The 16,503-nt window shown below is 38.1% G+C and overlaps 1 protein-coding gene across 12 annotated transcripts in view; it reads right to left on the reverse strand.

Annotated features, from left to right (window-relative positions):
• The window catches only part of TDRD3 (tudor domain containing 3), a 179,558-nt gene that overhangs the window by 94,899 nt on the left and 68,156 nt on the right, over positions 1-16,503 (reverse strand). For 11 of the 12 annotated variants that reach the window (XM_036249876.1, XM_036249881.1, XM_036249875.1 and 8 more), the window contains 2 exons: positions 4,570-4,730; positions 1,700-1,841 (listed from right to left, as the gene is read on the reverse strand). In XM_036249876.1, the coding sequence (XP_036105769.1) occupies positions 1,700-1,841; positions 4,570-4,730 (303 nt within the window). Of the gene's footprint in view, positions 1-1,699; positions 1,842-4,569; positions 4,731-7,299; positions 7,407-16,503 lie in introns of those variants that run through there. The other variant, XM_036249883.1, reaches the window with a different exon arrangement.

Genomic DNA, 16,503 nt, shown 5'->3' on the forward strand with positions numbered 1-16,503 from the left:
AGCCCAAAATGTAGCACATTATTATCATGAGGAACGAGTACTAAAAAATAAAATGTGTGCTTAATTCACCTTATCTGTTTACCTCCCAAAAGAGGTGCTTCCAAACTAAGAAAGTAGAAAAGAGTGATGTACCATAAAATACCAAAAGCTTGAAATATTGCTAGGCCCCTTGGCTCACTTTAGGCAAGATTTGAGAGTAACATGAGAACTCCAGTTTTAGCTGAAAAAGTACCTAGCTTTATGAGCTTTGTAATTCATTCATTTCACAATTATTTGTTATGATATTTATTACATGTAAGACTTAGTGCTACCACTTTGGAGATACAGAAATGCTCAGATCCATCACCTATCAGCTGTCTAGTCATAAAACTAGTCAACAGTTCTTAAAGTCCATTTTCTGGTCTATGTGGACATAAAACCGCCACACAAGACTGTTAGGAGGATCACATGACATACAGATGCGAAAGCTCAGAACAATACCTACACACTGCTCAACAAATACTTGTAGAACTGAACACAGATGATACAAACAAGAATTCAGACCTTAACAGGCCTACAATCTACTAAAGGAGAGAATAAACATAATTTTAGTGCTAGGTAAAAAGCAATACACTTCTTAACATAGATAAAGTGTCCTGAAAATTCAATAAAAGAGCAACTAATTCACTTTGTGAAGAAGCAAGCATTTGATCTGAGTCTAAAAGCATGAGGGCAATTTGGTCACGCAGCGACGAGGAGAGAGAACACAAGATGAATGATGTAAAAGTGGAAAATCTTTTTTTTTCTCAAAAGTATAATTGAGGAGGGCATAGAGAATCAACGAAAGAGTAAGCAGTTCCATTTGGCTAAAACAAAATCTCTGTGGAATTATTTACAGAGTTGAAAAAGTAAACTGGAACTAGGGCTAGGTTATAAATGGCACTGAGTCCCACATTAAGGGTTTGAAATAAACGCAGGGTGTGATATGTTCTGAGTTGTGCGGAGGGAAGGTAATCTGGCAGAAGTGCATCGAATAGATTAGAGGATAGAGAAAGAGCATGTGTAGAGATCAGTTAGAAGGCTACTGCAGCAGTCCAGGCAAGAGCTGCTGAAGACTTACACCAGGGTGGCAGCAATGCAGCTGGGGAGCAAGGGACTGATACAAGATCTGACTGCACTGCATCAACACAAGTGGTCGCTGGAAGCAAAGTAGAGGAACAGTTTCTAGATACCCTGGATGACCTCGAGGATGAAGAGATTGTAAACACAAATGGGGGAAACTAGAGTGACTAGGAAGAACCTGGTCACAAGAACCCCTTCATTATGTGAACTTCTACCTTGCGTTCACTTGTATGTATGTGTGTATGTAGATGAGGCAAACATGCATGATGTTTTCACATTAATATGCACAAACACCTGTTTTTTTGCAGAAACAGTTATATACATTACACACAAGTTATATCTGGTATCCTGGCAGTTTTGAAAACTTGTCAGTAAAACACTTTTCAATATATGTAAAAAAATTTAACAGATACTGGAAAAAAAAAAAAAAAAGACATCTGCTTTAGAGGAACAGTGTGCTTAAACCAAGGCCGGTAGTTTCTACAAAGACCCTTGTGTTCCACCCTATTCAACTGACACAGGACTGATGCTACTGCTCGTCATGAGATCTCCTCGGAATACAGCATGCCGTGAGAAGACATTCTTAGTCTACACTTACTCTCTGTAACTCCCACTTCTCGATGAGATGCTCCACTTCACCACCGAGAACCGTGGTGTTGGCGTCATTCAAGAGCAGGAATCCGTTCCTTACGTCCACTACTCCTGAGAGCTTTACCTTAGTTCCGGGGGGTGTGTTCAGGCTAAAACAAAGAGAAAATAAGTTAAAACAAGTTGAAGCTCCTTCCCAAAACTGTCACTCAGTCTCATGATCTGGTCAGATTCTTCAAAATGAACCAACATGAAAACTATCTTTCAGGAGTAAAAAAAAAGAAAAGAAAAGAATACACACACACACACACACACACACACGTACATATCACATATACAAACAAGAATTCAGACTTTAACAGGCCTACAATCTACTAAAGGAGAGAATAAACATAATTTTAGTGCTAGGTAAAAAGCAATACACTTCTTAAAACACACACACACACACACACACACTAAAAATCACACCTCACAAATCTGTGGTAAAAATAAATAGAATAAAATATATGAATTTACTTTCTCAATTATGACATGCTGTTACAAATATAATTTGCCTTTTTTTTTCTCTGAGCTTTGGCTATGCATTGCCATGATATACTATATTACAAAATGAAATTTTATCACAGGAAAATATATCAGACCAGTAATAATCCTAGAAATTTTACATCTATATGAGCTATCATAATCCATAAAAAATAATGCTCTTTTTTGTTAACCATGCAGTTAACAATCCATGTAGTTAAAGATCAAATGAGTTATTTACTTTAAAATGTACTAATTTAAAAAGAACCTTTCTATAATAGACTAGTATTATCAGTTTGGAGGCAAACATTATACCATAATTCCTTTTACAAAGACCAGAGACAAGACATTTATCTTCCTACCAAACCCTTGATAAAAGAATGCCAGAAATCCATTTCATCACATAAGTTTATTCTAAGGTTAAAGCACATACACCGAGCCCCACCCCATCTCTTCACACATTTAGCAAGGGTAAAGCACTCCTAAAAGGAGTCAACACTGTCCTAAAGCACTTAGAATGAGTTAGAAAATCACGTTGAAATGGCTTCGCATTGTTCCATTTTAAAAGCTTGTGAAATTTACCATATGCTGATACACACAACAGCAAATCAGTCAGAGCACTGGTCTATTCTGACCAAAAAAAGAAGGTTGATAAAATAGTTATTAACAAGAAGGAACAGAATATTCCTGTTTTAAAGCTTCAGAGACTGCAGGCAGAGCCAGACAGTTTGTTACATGCCACTGAGTCAACTCGGCTCCTGGGACCCTGTGCATGAGCAATGTCCACATTGCCCTGCCCTCAACAGCCCTGCTCAGCTCCTACACACACACACACCTACAGCTTCTGCCATGAAATCAATCCATCGCCCATGTGGTCTTTCTCTTTTCCTGCTGTCTTCTATTTTTCCCAAAGAACCCTGCCTTCTCATGGCATGCCCGAAATAGGACAGCCACAATCTTGTTGTTTCTACCTCTAGCAATGTTTCAGGCTAAGTTTGCTCTGAGACCCACTTGTTCATTTTTCTCATGGTCCAGGGTATTCACAGAGCTCTCCTCCAACACCATATTTCAAGGACATTATCCCCTAAAAATTATTCTAAGGACTCCAAACTTAATCATTCTTAGTCATCACATGTAACTTACAGAATAAGTGGCCATAAACAGCCTTCCCTACCCCTTAAGCCCAGAGCTCTGTGATGATATATATAGTAAATTTAGGACAATATTTATCGGACTTCAAGATCAACGACAACTGAATATAGTTACACTAAGTGAAGAGGTTTTTCCCAATTCCAGGCAGTAGGCATATCCAGATTTTCATAACTCTATAGTCATTGTTTAGGGATAAATAAGATAAGCATCAAGGATACCAGGCTGCTGTACTCTTTATTGCTAAAGAAATTACTACCAAAATTATATATCATTTACATAAGACCTATACATGTTTTTCAAAACCACTTTTATCCAGTAATTTATATGTAGGAACACATATTATGAACAATGTAAGAAACTACATAAGACCTTTAAAAATAAGATGCAAATTACAGAGGTATTTTAATTGTGATACTATAAAACGTCAGGGGAAAATCTTTCAAATTATTTGAAGATGGATCTACAATTTCATTATAATAACTAACAAAGACTTCCATTTACCAGATTGCATTCTAGTTCTACTCCCAGAAAAGGATGAATAGGTGCTAAATTTTTAATAAAAACTTTAATACATCACTTTTAGGGCCATAACTAACTCTTATTCAGAAAACATATGTTGGTCTTCAAAAAATAGAGCTTAACCTGACCTAATGGGGACGTCATCCTTCCCTTGTTGCCTGTCTCCATTCCCGTAGGTATGACTCTAAAAGCCTCTCATGAAAATAGCCAAAAGGAGGATGTGGAGATTTTTGCCTTATGGAATTCTGCTTTCTCTTAGAAAGTAGGGTGGCTTACAAACCTCCCCAGTGTCAATCTTTCCTTAGAAATCTCATTCGCCTATACACTTTTCTAGAACAATAAATAGTGTGATAGACACAGAAATCATAAAGTAGTTAAAGAAATTCTGTTTGTACTGGGAAATTTTAGAATGACCTCAAATTACTGACAACACTGAAAAGATTACTTTTCAAGCAAGAACACCTTAAATTTCTGTCTTTATCGTTAACATTGAAGCAAAGAGTAACTAACTCCATTGTTAACTACTTCTCTATACAGACAGAGTAGAAATACAAACTTTAATTTCATCTGAAAAATTGCAACACACACTTAAGACTTCATTCCTTCCTTTAAGAGTTCTTAAACAAAATCCATTTGAACAGCACCTTCAAACACTGTAACAAATATACAAAATAAAGTGCCAATCACCTTATTTTTGACATATAACTGTACTCTACCGCTGTGCAACTTATATGACCATCAGTCATCTGCAAACGCAACATTCTGGGTGCGGCCTGAGACTCTTCATTATCCTTTGGCGCAGCAACATTGCGAATTTTTTGAATTTGCAAAACACAAGGGCCTTCAAGCTGTCAAAACACAAAGAAATAAATATCACTTTCTAGCCACAGCTTTGTTTTCATTTATAGTGTATCTCTTTTCCTGAATGATCTTGCTTTATGATTTATAATGATGACTTCAATTAAATAAGTTAAAAATGGAAATTACATATATCAGGGTTTTCTGTATTTACTTTTTTTTCCCTTTTTGGGGGGGGGGGGGGTATTTAAAGAAAAAACTTCAAAAAGTTCTCCTGAAAAACATTAAAAAATTATTCTGAATTCATTTTCAGAAAGTAACTAAAAAACTTTAGAAAAATAAAATTATATTTCTGGGTTAAAGTGTATTAATAGATGATTTTTGTCTTATGTGCTCTAAATTATTCACATGGATCCCCCTTCTCCTCCCACGTACGTTAAGGGTCATTCTGGATTTAAAGACGTTGTAATTTTTTAAGAAACATCAACATTACAGCAGTAGTTGAAAGAAATGCTTTCTGTTCAAAAACATCAAATTTAAAGTACACCCTCTTCTGGCACAAATGAAGAATACAATACTCCAAAATTTAAACTATATAAAGTATAAGAAGTGTAAGCTAAATACTTAGTTTCACAGTTCCTTTTTAAATAAGTTTAAATCTAATGCTATATTATAGGCATTGTCAGCAAGGGGAAGAAATGTTCTTTCTTGCCACATTTCAATCAAAGACAAAAATATAACTCATGGACTAGTATTAAGTTAAACATTTTATATAATAAAACAATTATGGCATGATTGGGAAACGACAGCAAATTCTGTGTACATGTCTGAAAAGTAAATTTAACATGAAGTGATACTTTTCACATCACTAAATATTATACCTTTAAGTAGTAGACCTGCAAAGGAAATAATTTTTTGTTATAATCTTTTAAGTAAAACCTTTCTGCATACATTAGTTTAATTTATATTTTCAGCAAAGAGAAATGTGAAATGATTGACATTAACACTTAATTTCTCAAATAAGCATGTCTCCAAGTTGACAAATTTCTTCTCCACATTTACCAGTATTAGGCCTGCAAAGGAATAATTTTGTTATAGACCTAGATAATATAGTAAAAGAAAAGAGACTCAAATATCATCTAATTTTTAGTTATCAACAAAAAGTTAAAACAAAACCCTTACTTAACAAGTATAGATAAGCTGCAACTTGGGATGAACTTTCTTTTGTTTTTTTAATGCCATTAAAATAAAGATATTCTTTTTATTTTACTATTCCCAATATTTTTAGCCTAGACATTGACAGATATCTAATCTGTGCTGTCTAATACAGTCCACCAAGCATGTGTCTATTTAATTAAAATAATATGAAATTTAAAACTCAATTCTTCAATCTCACTAGCCACATTTCAAGTGTTCTACACCTGGACAACACAGGCAGAGATTGTCTAAATCACCGCAAAAGTTCTCTTAGATAATCAATGATGGTAGAAGTTTCAAAATGCAACTCGTCATCCTGTGCGGGGGAGGAGTGTGGGAGGGAAATACTTGTTTCTATGTAGTTTTTAGTAAGAAAGAAATTAAATTTTCCTAATATTTCATATCCAGAGCAATAAGGAAACCCTCACTCAGCCCATGTGACACACAGCTCACAAGGCATCTTGATGGAATTTGGGGAGTTGTACATCCCAGGGGGTTGACATGACACCTTCACTGGTTTATCTGCTCTCTATGTATTGTGATAAATAAACTGCCTTTTATTTGTGCACAGCTAAGTGAATATATAGCTTATTTCACCTAGCTTTAACCATTACTGTTTACAAGATGTACAAGTGGCTTTAAAAGATTCTATCAGCCCTGGCCGGTTTGGCTCAGCGGTTGGAGCGTCGGCCTGCGGTATAGAGAGACCCGGGTTCGGTTCCCGCTAAGGGCACATACCTCGGTTGCAGTTTGTCCCCGGCCCTGGTTGGTCATGCGGGAGGCAGCCACTCGATGTGTCCCTTCATATCGATGTTTCTCTCTCTCTCCCTGTTCCTCTCTCTCCCTCCTGCTCTATCTGAACAAAAAATGGAAAAATGTCCTCGGGTGAGGATAAAAATAAATAAATAAATAAATAAAGATTCTATCAAAAAAACACGAATTGAAGATAATGTCAAAGATACAGATAAAGGGTAGGCATCAGACCAATTCTGCTGATCAGTCTTTGGTTGAGCATGAGAATAAAAAGCTGGCGAATGCTAGGGGGAATGAATATCTGCCCCCAACTCCTGATATTTCCTAGCAAGCATTAAGTTTACTTATTTAATTACGCCAACTCCTGGCCTCTCCATCCCTTTTAGTGGATTAAATAGTGGCCCCTTCAAAAGATACACAAGATAACGTGCACCTGGAACCTGAGGACACAGCCTTACTGGGGAAAGGGACTCTGTATGTATACTTAAAGTCAGCACCTAGAGAAGAGATGATCCCAGATTAGAACAGGTCTGAAATTCAATGATGACTTGTCATTGTAAGAGAGGAGGAGGAAACATAAAGGTGAGGACATAGGGAATAAAGGCCATGTGAAGATGGACACAGAAGTTGGAGTTACACATCTTTAGGCCAAGGAGCAACAAAGATTACCTGCAGCCACCTGCAGCTAGGAGTCAGGCATGGAACCAATTCTCCCCCAGAGCTTCCAAAAGGAACCAACCCTGCTGACACCTTGACTTTAGACTTCTGGCTTTCAGAACTGTGAAAGAATAAATTTCTGCCGTTTGATACCACCAAGTTTGTGGTGAATTGTTACAGCAGCCTCAGGAAACTAGCGCATCCGTCTATGGACTAACTTATCTGACTGGGAAGAATATACTATATATACTGGGCTCACCATCAGCCTTCTTTTGGGGGGAAGTCACCCTTCTCACTGGGCTGGCACTGCCATGAGTGTCCAAGTCTGCCTGGCTCCATTCAGCTCTCCTAACTCACATTTTCCAGATTAATTTCTGTCGATAGTAAAGCTGACATTTAGCCCCATCCTCCACTCCTTTCCGTCTCAGCTGATTCAGAACCAAAGTAGAAAGAAGGTACTCTTCATTAGACTAGCCTTAGAAACTCCAACCTTATACATAATCTTTTGATAGTCTCTTCTCTGTTGAATTATCAAGCCTTAAAATTAGTGACTTCACATTTCAGAAATATTCGATAAATAAGCCAGTAGATATAACAAATTCTTTCATTATTATGTTTATAATATTCAGTTTATTATACTCTGTAGTCAAAAACTAGAGAAGTACTGAACCTAAATATATCACAAATAGTAGAAAAAAAAAAATGCTATGATTCTAAGATCCTAAATCTTAACTTTAACCCCCTGCATCTAAAATCATCTAAAAGCATCCACAAAACTGTATGAGAGTTAACTTTAAAATCCTCATTCAACTAGTGTCAAGAGCAATCCCAAAGTAAAAAAAGATATCAATTATAAATGAAAACAATTTAAAAAAGGATTAATCTTTGACTGCCTGAGATTTCTTTAATGTCTGATTTTCTCTTTTGCATGAATAAAAAGAATAAGTAAAAGAAATTACTGTAAATTGTTTAAGTAGGCAAAAATAACTTATCATTGTGTCTTCCATGCAAAGATCTCTACTTCTAATAAATGATATCAAGTATCTGCCAGAAATATTCTCTGAGGCCAAAACGTCATCAAGGTTTCACTCCTTCCTCCTTGGACAGATGGACATCTCTGTCATTCGAACTCCTACGGAGTCATAGCAACTGATATAAAATATCCGATTTAAATGGCTGTATTAGTTTATTAATTTTACTGATCATATTAAATAACATTCTTATTTATACTCAGGCTCCCCAACATTTAGATGACAAGAAGTCAGACTATATATAGTTAAAATTGAATTTTTTTTTTAGGACTCTAAAAGCTATCTAAATTTAGATATTCTATCATACTATGATATAACTGCCATCCATTTCTTTTTATAATCTTATCAAATTCCTTTAGAAAAAGATTTCTTAATCTACACCTATCAATGTAAGCATCACATTCCCCATTAACCCTGAGGACAGGGCCATATACTCAGAAGGAATATATAAGTATGATTAAGTTCTGATCAATCTTCAATCGTAATTACAAAACTGGTTAAAATTAAGAGGATAAAAAACCAGTTTCATCCTCCATGGTTCTTTTAAATACTTCAAACCATAATTCATTTCCTTCTTTAATCTATCACTACTTCTAAAAGCATTTCCAATGGCTTCGGTAGAGATTTCCTAGGGCCCATGTTTTCAGCCACTCATTTGTATCAAGAGAAGTCAAGTCTTTGCTGAACTGGTCACACCTCTACTGTGTTATCTGAGCAACTGGCAATGACTGAGTCCAGAAAGCTGCCTGGGGAGAACTAGTGGCCCTGCCCACAGCCGCTGTGAAGGCCCGAGGCTAAGCTTTTATGAGGCCCTCTTCTCACCTAACTTCTTCACACTGCCAAAACAGCTGGGTGTCATTTTAACAAAGTTGGTATTAATAAGCATGGGGGTAGGGCAAGGAGATCAGGAAAAAATCAAATATAAGATTTGTCACATCCAAACCATCCTAAAGGACAGTATCAGACTCAACAAAAGTAGAATAAAAGAGACCTGTTTATGTTAGAAATTTCAGAACAGTTTCCATGTCAATCATTCAGGCATCTTCAGTAAGTCTCAATTTGGAGAACATTCTCCTCCATAGAGAAGATCTGTTTGCTTCTGGCAGTAATAACACTGCAGTTGAGAACCTCAGCTTTGGACTAGAGGAAAAACAGCCAAGTTAACCTTAGCCAGAACCTTAACTCACTGTAAGTTAGCAGTACTCACACTAGCTCCACATATTCCTTCTAGAAGAAAGCATTCCTGATTTAATTGCCCAGAATTCCCATGCAGAAAGATCAAGAAACATGAAATCACAAGAAAATATCATGAGACTCACAAGGAAACAAACTACAAAGCATGAGAATCATAAAAAGTCTTTAAACAAATTTTAAAGCCTATAAATTGAGAATTTGGAATTATCAGACACAGATTATAAAACCATAAGTCTAATCTAAAAAATTTATATAGAACTGTGAACCTCATAACTAAGAAATAAGTATTCTTCTCAAGCTCACATGCAACATTATCAAGCCACAGTATAAGCTTGTACAAAATTTCCAATACAGCTATCATTTGGTCTGAATTCTTCGATCACAATAAACTGAATGAGCAAGCTATGATGAAAAGAAAAAAATGATAATGTTCTATAAAAAAAGCAAAGAAGATATCTTAATATAAGTTGAAAAATATTTAGAGCTGAATGATAATGAAGATACCATGTATAAAAACCTTTGGAATATAGTTTAATCAGTGGTAGGAGAAAAATTAATGGCTTCACAATGCTTATATTAGAAAAGAAAAAAATCAATAAGTTAAACCAACAAGCTGGGAAAAGAACAACTAAGTGATCTCAAATAAGATAGAAGAAAGAAGTTAATAAAGATAAATTAATGAAACAGTAAACTAAAAACACAATAAAGAGGGTTAACAAACTATCATTGACTCTTTGGAAAGACTAATGAAATTGTTACTGAAGAAGTCTGGTCAAGGAGCAAAGAGTAAAGATAAAATTAACAAATTAAGGAATAATAACATAATCAAAACATACTTTAGCAGCAATGGAAAAAAAAAAAAAAAAAGAATTACGCATAACAACCTGATTTCCGCCAGGTGGTGAATGGAAAGGAGAACGTGTCCCCTCCGCACAGGGGACTGCGCAGCACTCAGTGGGAGCAAGCACAGGCTACCCCTCAATAACTTTCCACTAGGTGGAGGAAGCCAGACACATCAGAGGACATGTTACATGATTTCATTCATGTGACATGTCCACAAAAGGCAAATTTATAAATAAAACATAAAAGAATATAAAGACATGTTCTTAGGAATAAGTACAAGGTCGCAGAATTTAAGATCAATATACAATTATCAGTAGCCTTTCTATGCACTCAGAGAAAGAAATTAACAATTTTTTTTAAACACCATTTACAGTAGAAACATAAACTTTCAGGAATAAACCTTACAGAAAATATACAATGTATATATGTTCAGTAAATTATAAAACTTCATGTAAACTAAATAAATGAAGACACCCTGGCTGGTTTGGTTCAGCAGTTAGAGCGTCGGCCCCCCGTCCAGAGAGTCTGGGGTTCGGTTCCCACTAAGGGCGTGTACCTTGGTTGCAGTTTGTCCCCGGCCCCGGTTGGGGTCATGTGAGAGGCAACCATTCAAAGTGTCTCTGTCACATCGATGTCTCTCTCTCTCTCTTCTCCTCTTTCTCCCTCCCACTCTATCCAAAGATAAATGCAAAAAATGTCCTCAGGTGAGAATTAAAAATAAAAAAAAAAAGAATAAAAAAATTTTTTAAATAAAATAAATGAAGAGATACATCCAAGGGTGTACTGGAGCCAGCTCATATGAGATTACAAGGACCTATTATTCACATTTCTTCCCAGTTCCAGCTTCAGTGATCTCACACTGTACCTTACCATCAGCCAAAGGAGGAAAACTGATACTGCAACGAGTAGCAAATGCCACATGTCAGGGTGTTTTACTCTCTCTTCACTAATATGCTACCATATAGATGTCAATTGTTTTTAAGTTGATCTGCAGATTCAATGCAATTTCAATTCAAATTCCAACATACCTTTATATATATATATATATGTTTTTATTTATTTATTTATTTTTAGAAAGGGAGAGAAAGATAGAAACATCAATGTGAGAGAGAGATATCAATCAGCTGCCTCCTGCACGCCCCACACTGGGGATGGAGCCCACATTGGGGCACGTGCCCTGACCGAGAATCGAACCGGGACCTTAGTCCATGGGACAATGCTCAAGCCATGGGGCCATACCGGCCGGGCCAAACTCCAACATACTTTAAGAAACTTCATCATTTGACCCTAAAATTCATATGGAGGGAAAGGGGAGAGAATAGCTTGGGGAAGAATAACATTTTTTACAACCACAAGATTAAAACATTTTGATGGGACTTCTGGTCAAGATGTCCGGGTAGGTAAATGCGGCATCGCGTCCTCCCACAACCACATTAAAGTTACAACTAAACTACAGAACAACCATCATTCAAAACTGCCTAAAATCAAGCTGAATGGAGTCCTACAACTACGGAATTAAAGCAGCAGCCACATCCAGACTGGTAGGAGGGGCGGAGGCTCGAGGGGCGGAGGGGCGGAGGCGCCAGGGCCGGTGGCGAGACGGTCTGGTCCCACACCCACGTGTGGCGGATAAAAATCAGGAGGACACCTCGGCTGGGAATGTCCTTCCTGAGGACTGAGGGGTCCCCATCCCACACCAGGTGCGCTGCTCAGGGTTCCAGTGCCAGGAAGAGAAGTCCCCATCACTTCTGGCTGGAAAAACCAGCAGGAACTGAGGCTCAGGGAAGGTGAAGCAGCTGGAGCCCCAGGCAGCTCCTTAAAGGGCCCACGCATGAACTTATCGGACTCTCTCCCTCTAAGCTTGGAGAGGAGGCAGCTCGAGGGGCACCAGAGACATACAGGGAAGAACTGAGCTGTTTGGCACTGGAGTGAGGGCTGGAGAGGGGGCTTTCTCCGGGACGTGCTGTCAGAGGCCTTTGTTCCTTTAGTGAGCCCTTCCCTGGGGCGGAGACAGCCACCATATCTGGGACTCCAGCAACCTGGCTCACACTGGTAGCCCCACCCTGGTGACTCCCTGAGGCCCCGCCCCACCCCACCCAACTTTCAGGCCCACCCAACTTTCAGGCCCACCCAAGCTGTTGCCACTTGCTTAACCATAGGATTGGCCTGACTTGGATCCTGCTTCAGGTTTTTCTTAAATTCATTCAAACGAGCAGCATCTGGTCTCAGCTAGCCCCATACCGCTCATTCAGTAATACACTGAAACAAACACAGGGAGGCAGCCAAAATGAGGAGACAAAGAAACAGGTCCCAAATGAAAGAACAGAACAAAACCCCAAGAAAAGAACTAAGCGAAATGGAGATAAGTAACCTAACAGATGCTGAGTTCAAAATACTGCTTATAAGGATGCTAATGAACTCAGTGAGGGCCTCAAGAGCATAAAAAAGGACCAGTCAGAAATGATGGATGCACAGTCAGAATTGAAGGAGGCATTAACTGAAATAAAGAATAATTTACACAGATTCAATAGTAGAGTACGTAAATCCAAGAAGCAAACCATCAATTTGTAATATAAGGAAGCAAAAAACGCCTAATCAGAACAGCAAAAAGAAAAAAGAATCCAAAAAAATGAGGATAGTGTAAGGAGCCTCTGGGACAACTTCAAGCGTGCCAACATTCGCATCTTGGGGGTGCCAGAAGGAGAAGAGCGAGAACAAGAAATAGAAAGCCTGTTTGAAACAATAACGGCAGAAAACTTTCCTAACTTGGTGAAGGAAACAGACATACAAGTCCAGGAAGCAGAGAGAGTCCCAAACAAGATGAACCCAAGAGGCCCACACCAAGACACATCATCATCAAAATGCAAAAGGTTCAAGACAAAGAGAGAATCTTAAAAGCAGCAAGAGAAAGGTAGCTAGTTACCTACAAGGGAGTTCCCATAAGGCTGTCAGCTGATTTCTCAAAAGAAACTTTGCAGGCCAGAAGGGAGTGGCCAGAAATATTCAGAGTGATGAAAAGCAAGAACCTACAACCAACATTACTCTATCCTGCAAAACTGTCATTAAGAATCGATGGCCATATAGAGAGTTTCCCAGACAAGAAAAAGTCAAAGGAGTTCATCACCACCAAACCGTTACTATATGAAATGATGAAGGGTCTTTTTGAAGACAAAGATAAAATGTATGAACAAACAAAATGGCAATGAATGCATATCTATCGACAATGGAATCTACAAACAAAATGAACAGGTAGAACAGAAACATTCTCATAGATACAGAGAACATTTGGTTGGTTGCCAGATGGGAGGGGGCCTGGGGGAATGGGTGCAAAAGGTGAAGGGATTAAGAAGTACAAATTCATTGCTAGACTGACAAACCTCAAAGGGAAAGGGGTTGGGGGCGGGGGAGAAATAATCCAAAGAACTTATATGCATAACCAATGGGCACAGACAATAGTGTGGAAAAGGCGGGAAGGGGGCGGGAGTGGGGAGGAGGGGGTCCATGGGGGAAAAATTTGGAACATCTGTAATACATTTTACATTCAACAATAAAGATTTAAAAAAAAAACACATTTTGATAATTTTAAGTACCACAAAAAATATGTATCCATGGGATCTAACAGTATATACTACTGAAGGTAATATAAACTGATACAACCACTTTGAAAAATAACCCAGCATCTGGCGGGGGGCGGGGGGAACATCTGTAACAAAAATAAGTTAATAAAAACTGCAAAAAGATAAAACAAACAAAAAACAGCAACCCAGCCAGTGTGGACAATATGCTATTGTTTTGTAAAGCTTAAAAACAAAACCACATATTTTTTAGGAATAATTATGTATGTAATTAAAATATTTTTAAAAGTCAAGGAAAGCTAAACTCAAAATTCACAACATTCATTCCTTGGTGTGGCAGGATGAAGAGTTAGGGCACATAAGTAGCCAGAACAGTATCGTCTGCTCTAGTTCTTACATCATGCTCACTTCACTAAATTTCAAAATGTATATGTTTGCATATCTCAGATATTAACATTAAAATAGTTCAAGTAATTTACATAATATTTTGAAATGAAAACATGGGGGTAGTTCACAGAAACGTGAGGAGAATTAGAGAGCTAGGTCTACAGCCTGCACAGTAGGAAAAACACTCTAAACCAAACGATGTGTTGGTAAAACAGCTCTGGGATGGGGAGCTGAGGAACGAAGCCCTGATCTGTAGTATATGCTGATTTCCATGGCTGATTTCAACTACCAACTAGATGTTACTAAACTCTGAACGGGGGAGAGATGCCAACAGTCAGCATCCATAAGCTGAAAAGCTGGATCAGCACAGCGCAGGCCTCCAGCTCTCCAGCCTGTACCATGGATCTCACTGGCCCTGGATGTCACCCATGAAACAATCTTGCTGCAGCTTATACTAACAGGGAGGATTTACCACAATTCCGGCTTTCTGTGTGGCTATCCCAGGTCCCGAGCAGGTGCACCTGACTAGCAGAACTGAGGTAAAGGCAAAGGAGGTTGGGGAAAAAGTATCAGGCATTTTCTTTTTCACCACGAGGGCTCTGAAGATGAGAAACTCCCCCCAAACACAGGAAAAGAAGTGAGGTTCTAGGAATTCCAAGTGTCCGCTATACTCATCTTCTGCGTGTTGTTGGCAGTCAAGAACATTTTGTCAAGCTCTATTTTCTATAGTCTGTACAATAAAATTGCTGTTTTTTTAATTTATTTTCCAAATAGAAATAATAATACCACATATGGGGTGTGTGTGTGTGTGTATGTGTGTATACACAGTTGACCCTTAAACCATGGTTGCACAGGTCCATCTATATGCAGATTTTTTTTTTCAATAAATCTATAAATGTATTTTCTCTTCCTTGTGATTTTCTTAATAACATTTTCTTTTCTCTATCTTACTTTATAAAAATACAGTATATAATACATCTGGCATACAAAATATGTGTTAATCAACTGTTTATGTTATTAGCAAGGCTTCTGGTCAACAGCAGGCTATTAGTAGGTAAGTATTTGGGGAGTCCAAATTGCTATATGCAGATACTTGACTGTGCAGCGGGGTGCTGACTCTCCATGGTTCGAGGACCAACTGTATACCTATGCACACATACATACACACCCTCCTGTCTTAAGACTTTAAATATGCCCCAATGTGGATCTGCTCACTGTTGCCTGAGAATCACATCACCAAAAACCAACAGTCTAGCAAGAAAGCAACCTCCCCACCTCACCAGCTGGGACAGCAACCCTTCAGTGTATGCAGTTCTGACGGAACAGTTGTTTCACTACACTGACATTGTTGGTTTCTCAGTGTCTCACTAGGCTGTCTTGTTATCTCTGCATCCTGTGAACTTAGCACAAATATACATTCAAAATCTGCTCAATAAAGTATTCCTTTGTGTTTTCTACAGTTTATTCAGCACTTAACAGATATGCCAAAAAATGCGGTGAGATCTTTACATAAGTTATGTAGTTTACTTCCAGAACTATAATGTTAGAATCATTTCTGTTTCTTAAATGAGAAAATAGAGAACAGAGGGTAAAATACTTTGTCAGAGGTCACTCAGCCAGTAAGAGGCCAAATAAGAATTCAAATTCTGTCTCACATGAAGTCTGTCTTCTTTCTGTTTCACACATTCTAAATCTATTCTAATTATTTTGTTTGTTTTTTGCATACTAAAAGCAGATGTAAGTATAAAGGGCAATGGGAATATTAATTGCTAAAAGTTAATTCTTCTCCAAACTGGTAAGGAAAGTTAGAAGAGAGGGGCATTTGGGCTGGGACTTGAAGACTAAGTAGCAGCCCGCCAGGCAGCCGAGGGAAGGACATTCCGTTCCCATGGCAATTATTATGGTGCTGCAGCAACAAGACAATGATTTTAGGAAGTTGTAGTTCCCTCCTCTCAAAAAGTAAAAGGGGTGGCTGTGATCATTTCTATTTTCAGTGCTGTTCTGAAGACTACATAGATAATTCATATAAAGTACTTACCATGGGGTCCTGGCACAGAGCAGGTTCTCAATAAAGAGGATAGGGGAGAGTTTACTGGAAACCAGGGTTCTCCTAGGCAAGTGGGGGGCTTGTGCCAGAAATGATCGAGAGGAAAACAGGTCAATAGCATCAGGGACACTGAAAGAAA

This window comes from Molossus molossus, unplaced genomic scaffold (assembly GCF_014108415.1).
Source record: "Molossus molossus isolate mMolMol1 unplaced genomic scaffold, mMolMol1.p scaffold_m16_p_9, whole genome shotgun sequence".
In the NCBI taxonomy this organism is placed as follows: domain Eukaryota; kingdom Metazoa; phylum Chordata; class Mammalia; order Chiroptera; family Molossidae; genus Molossus; species Molossus molossus.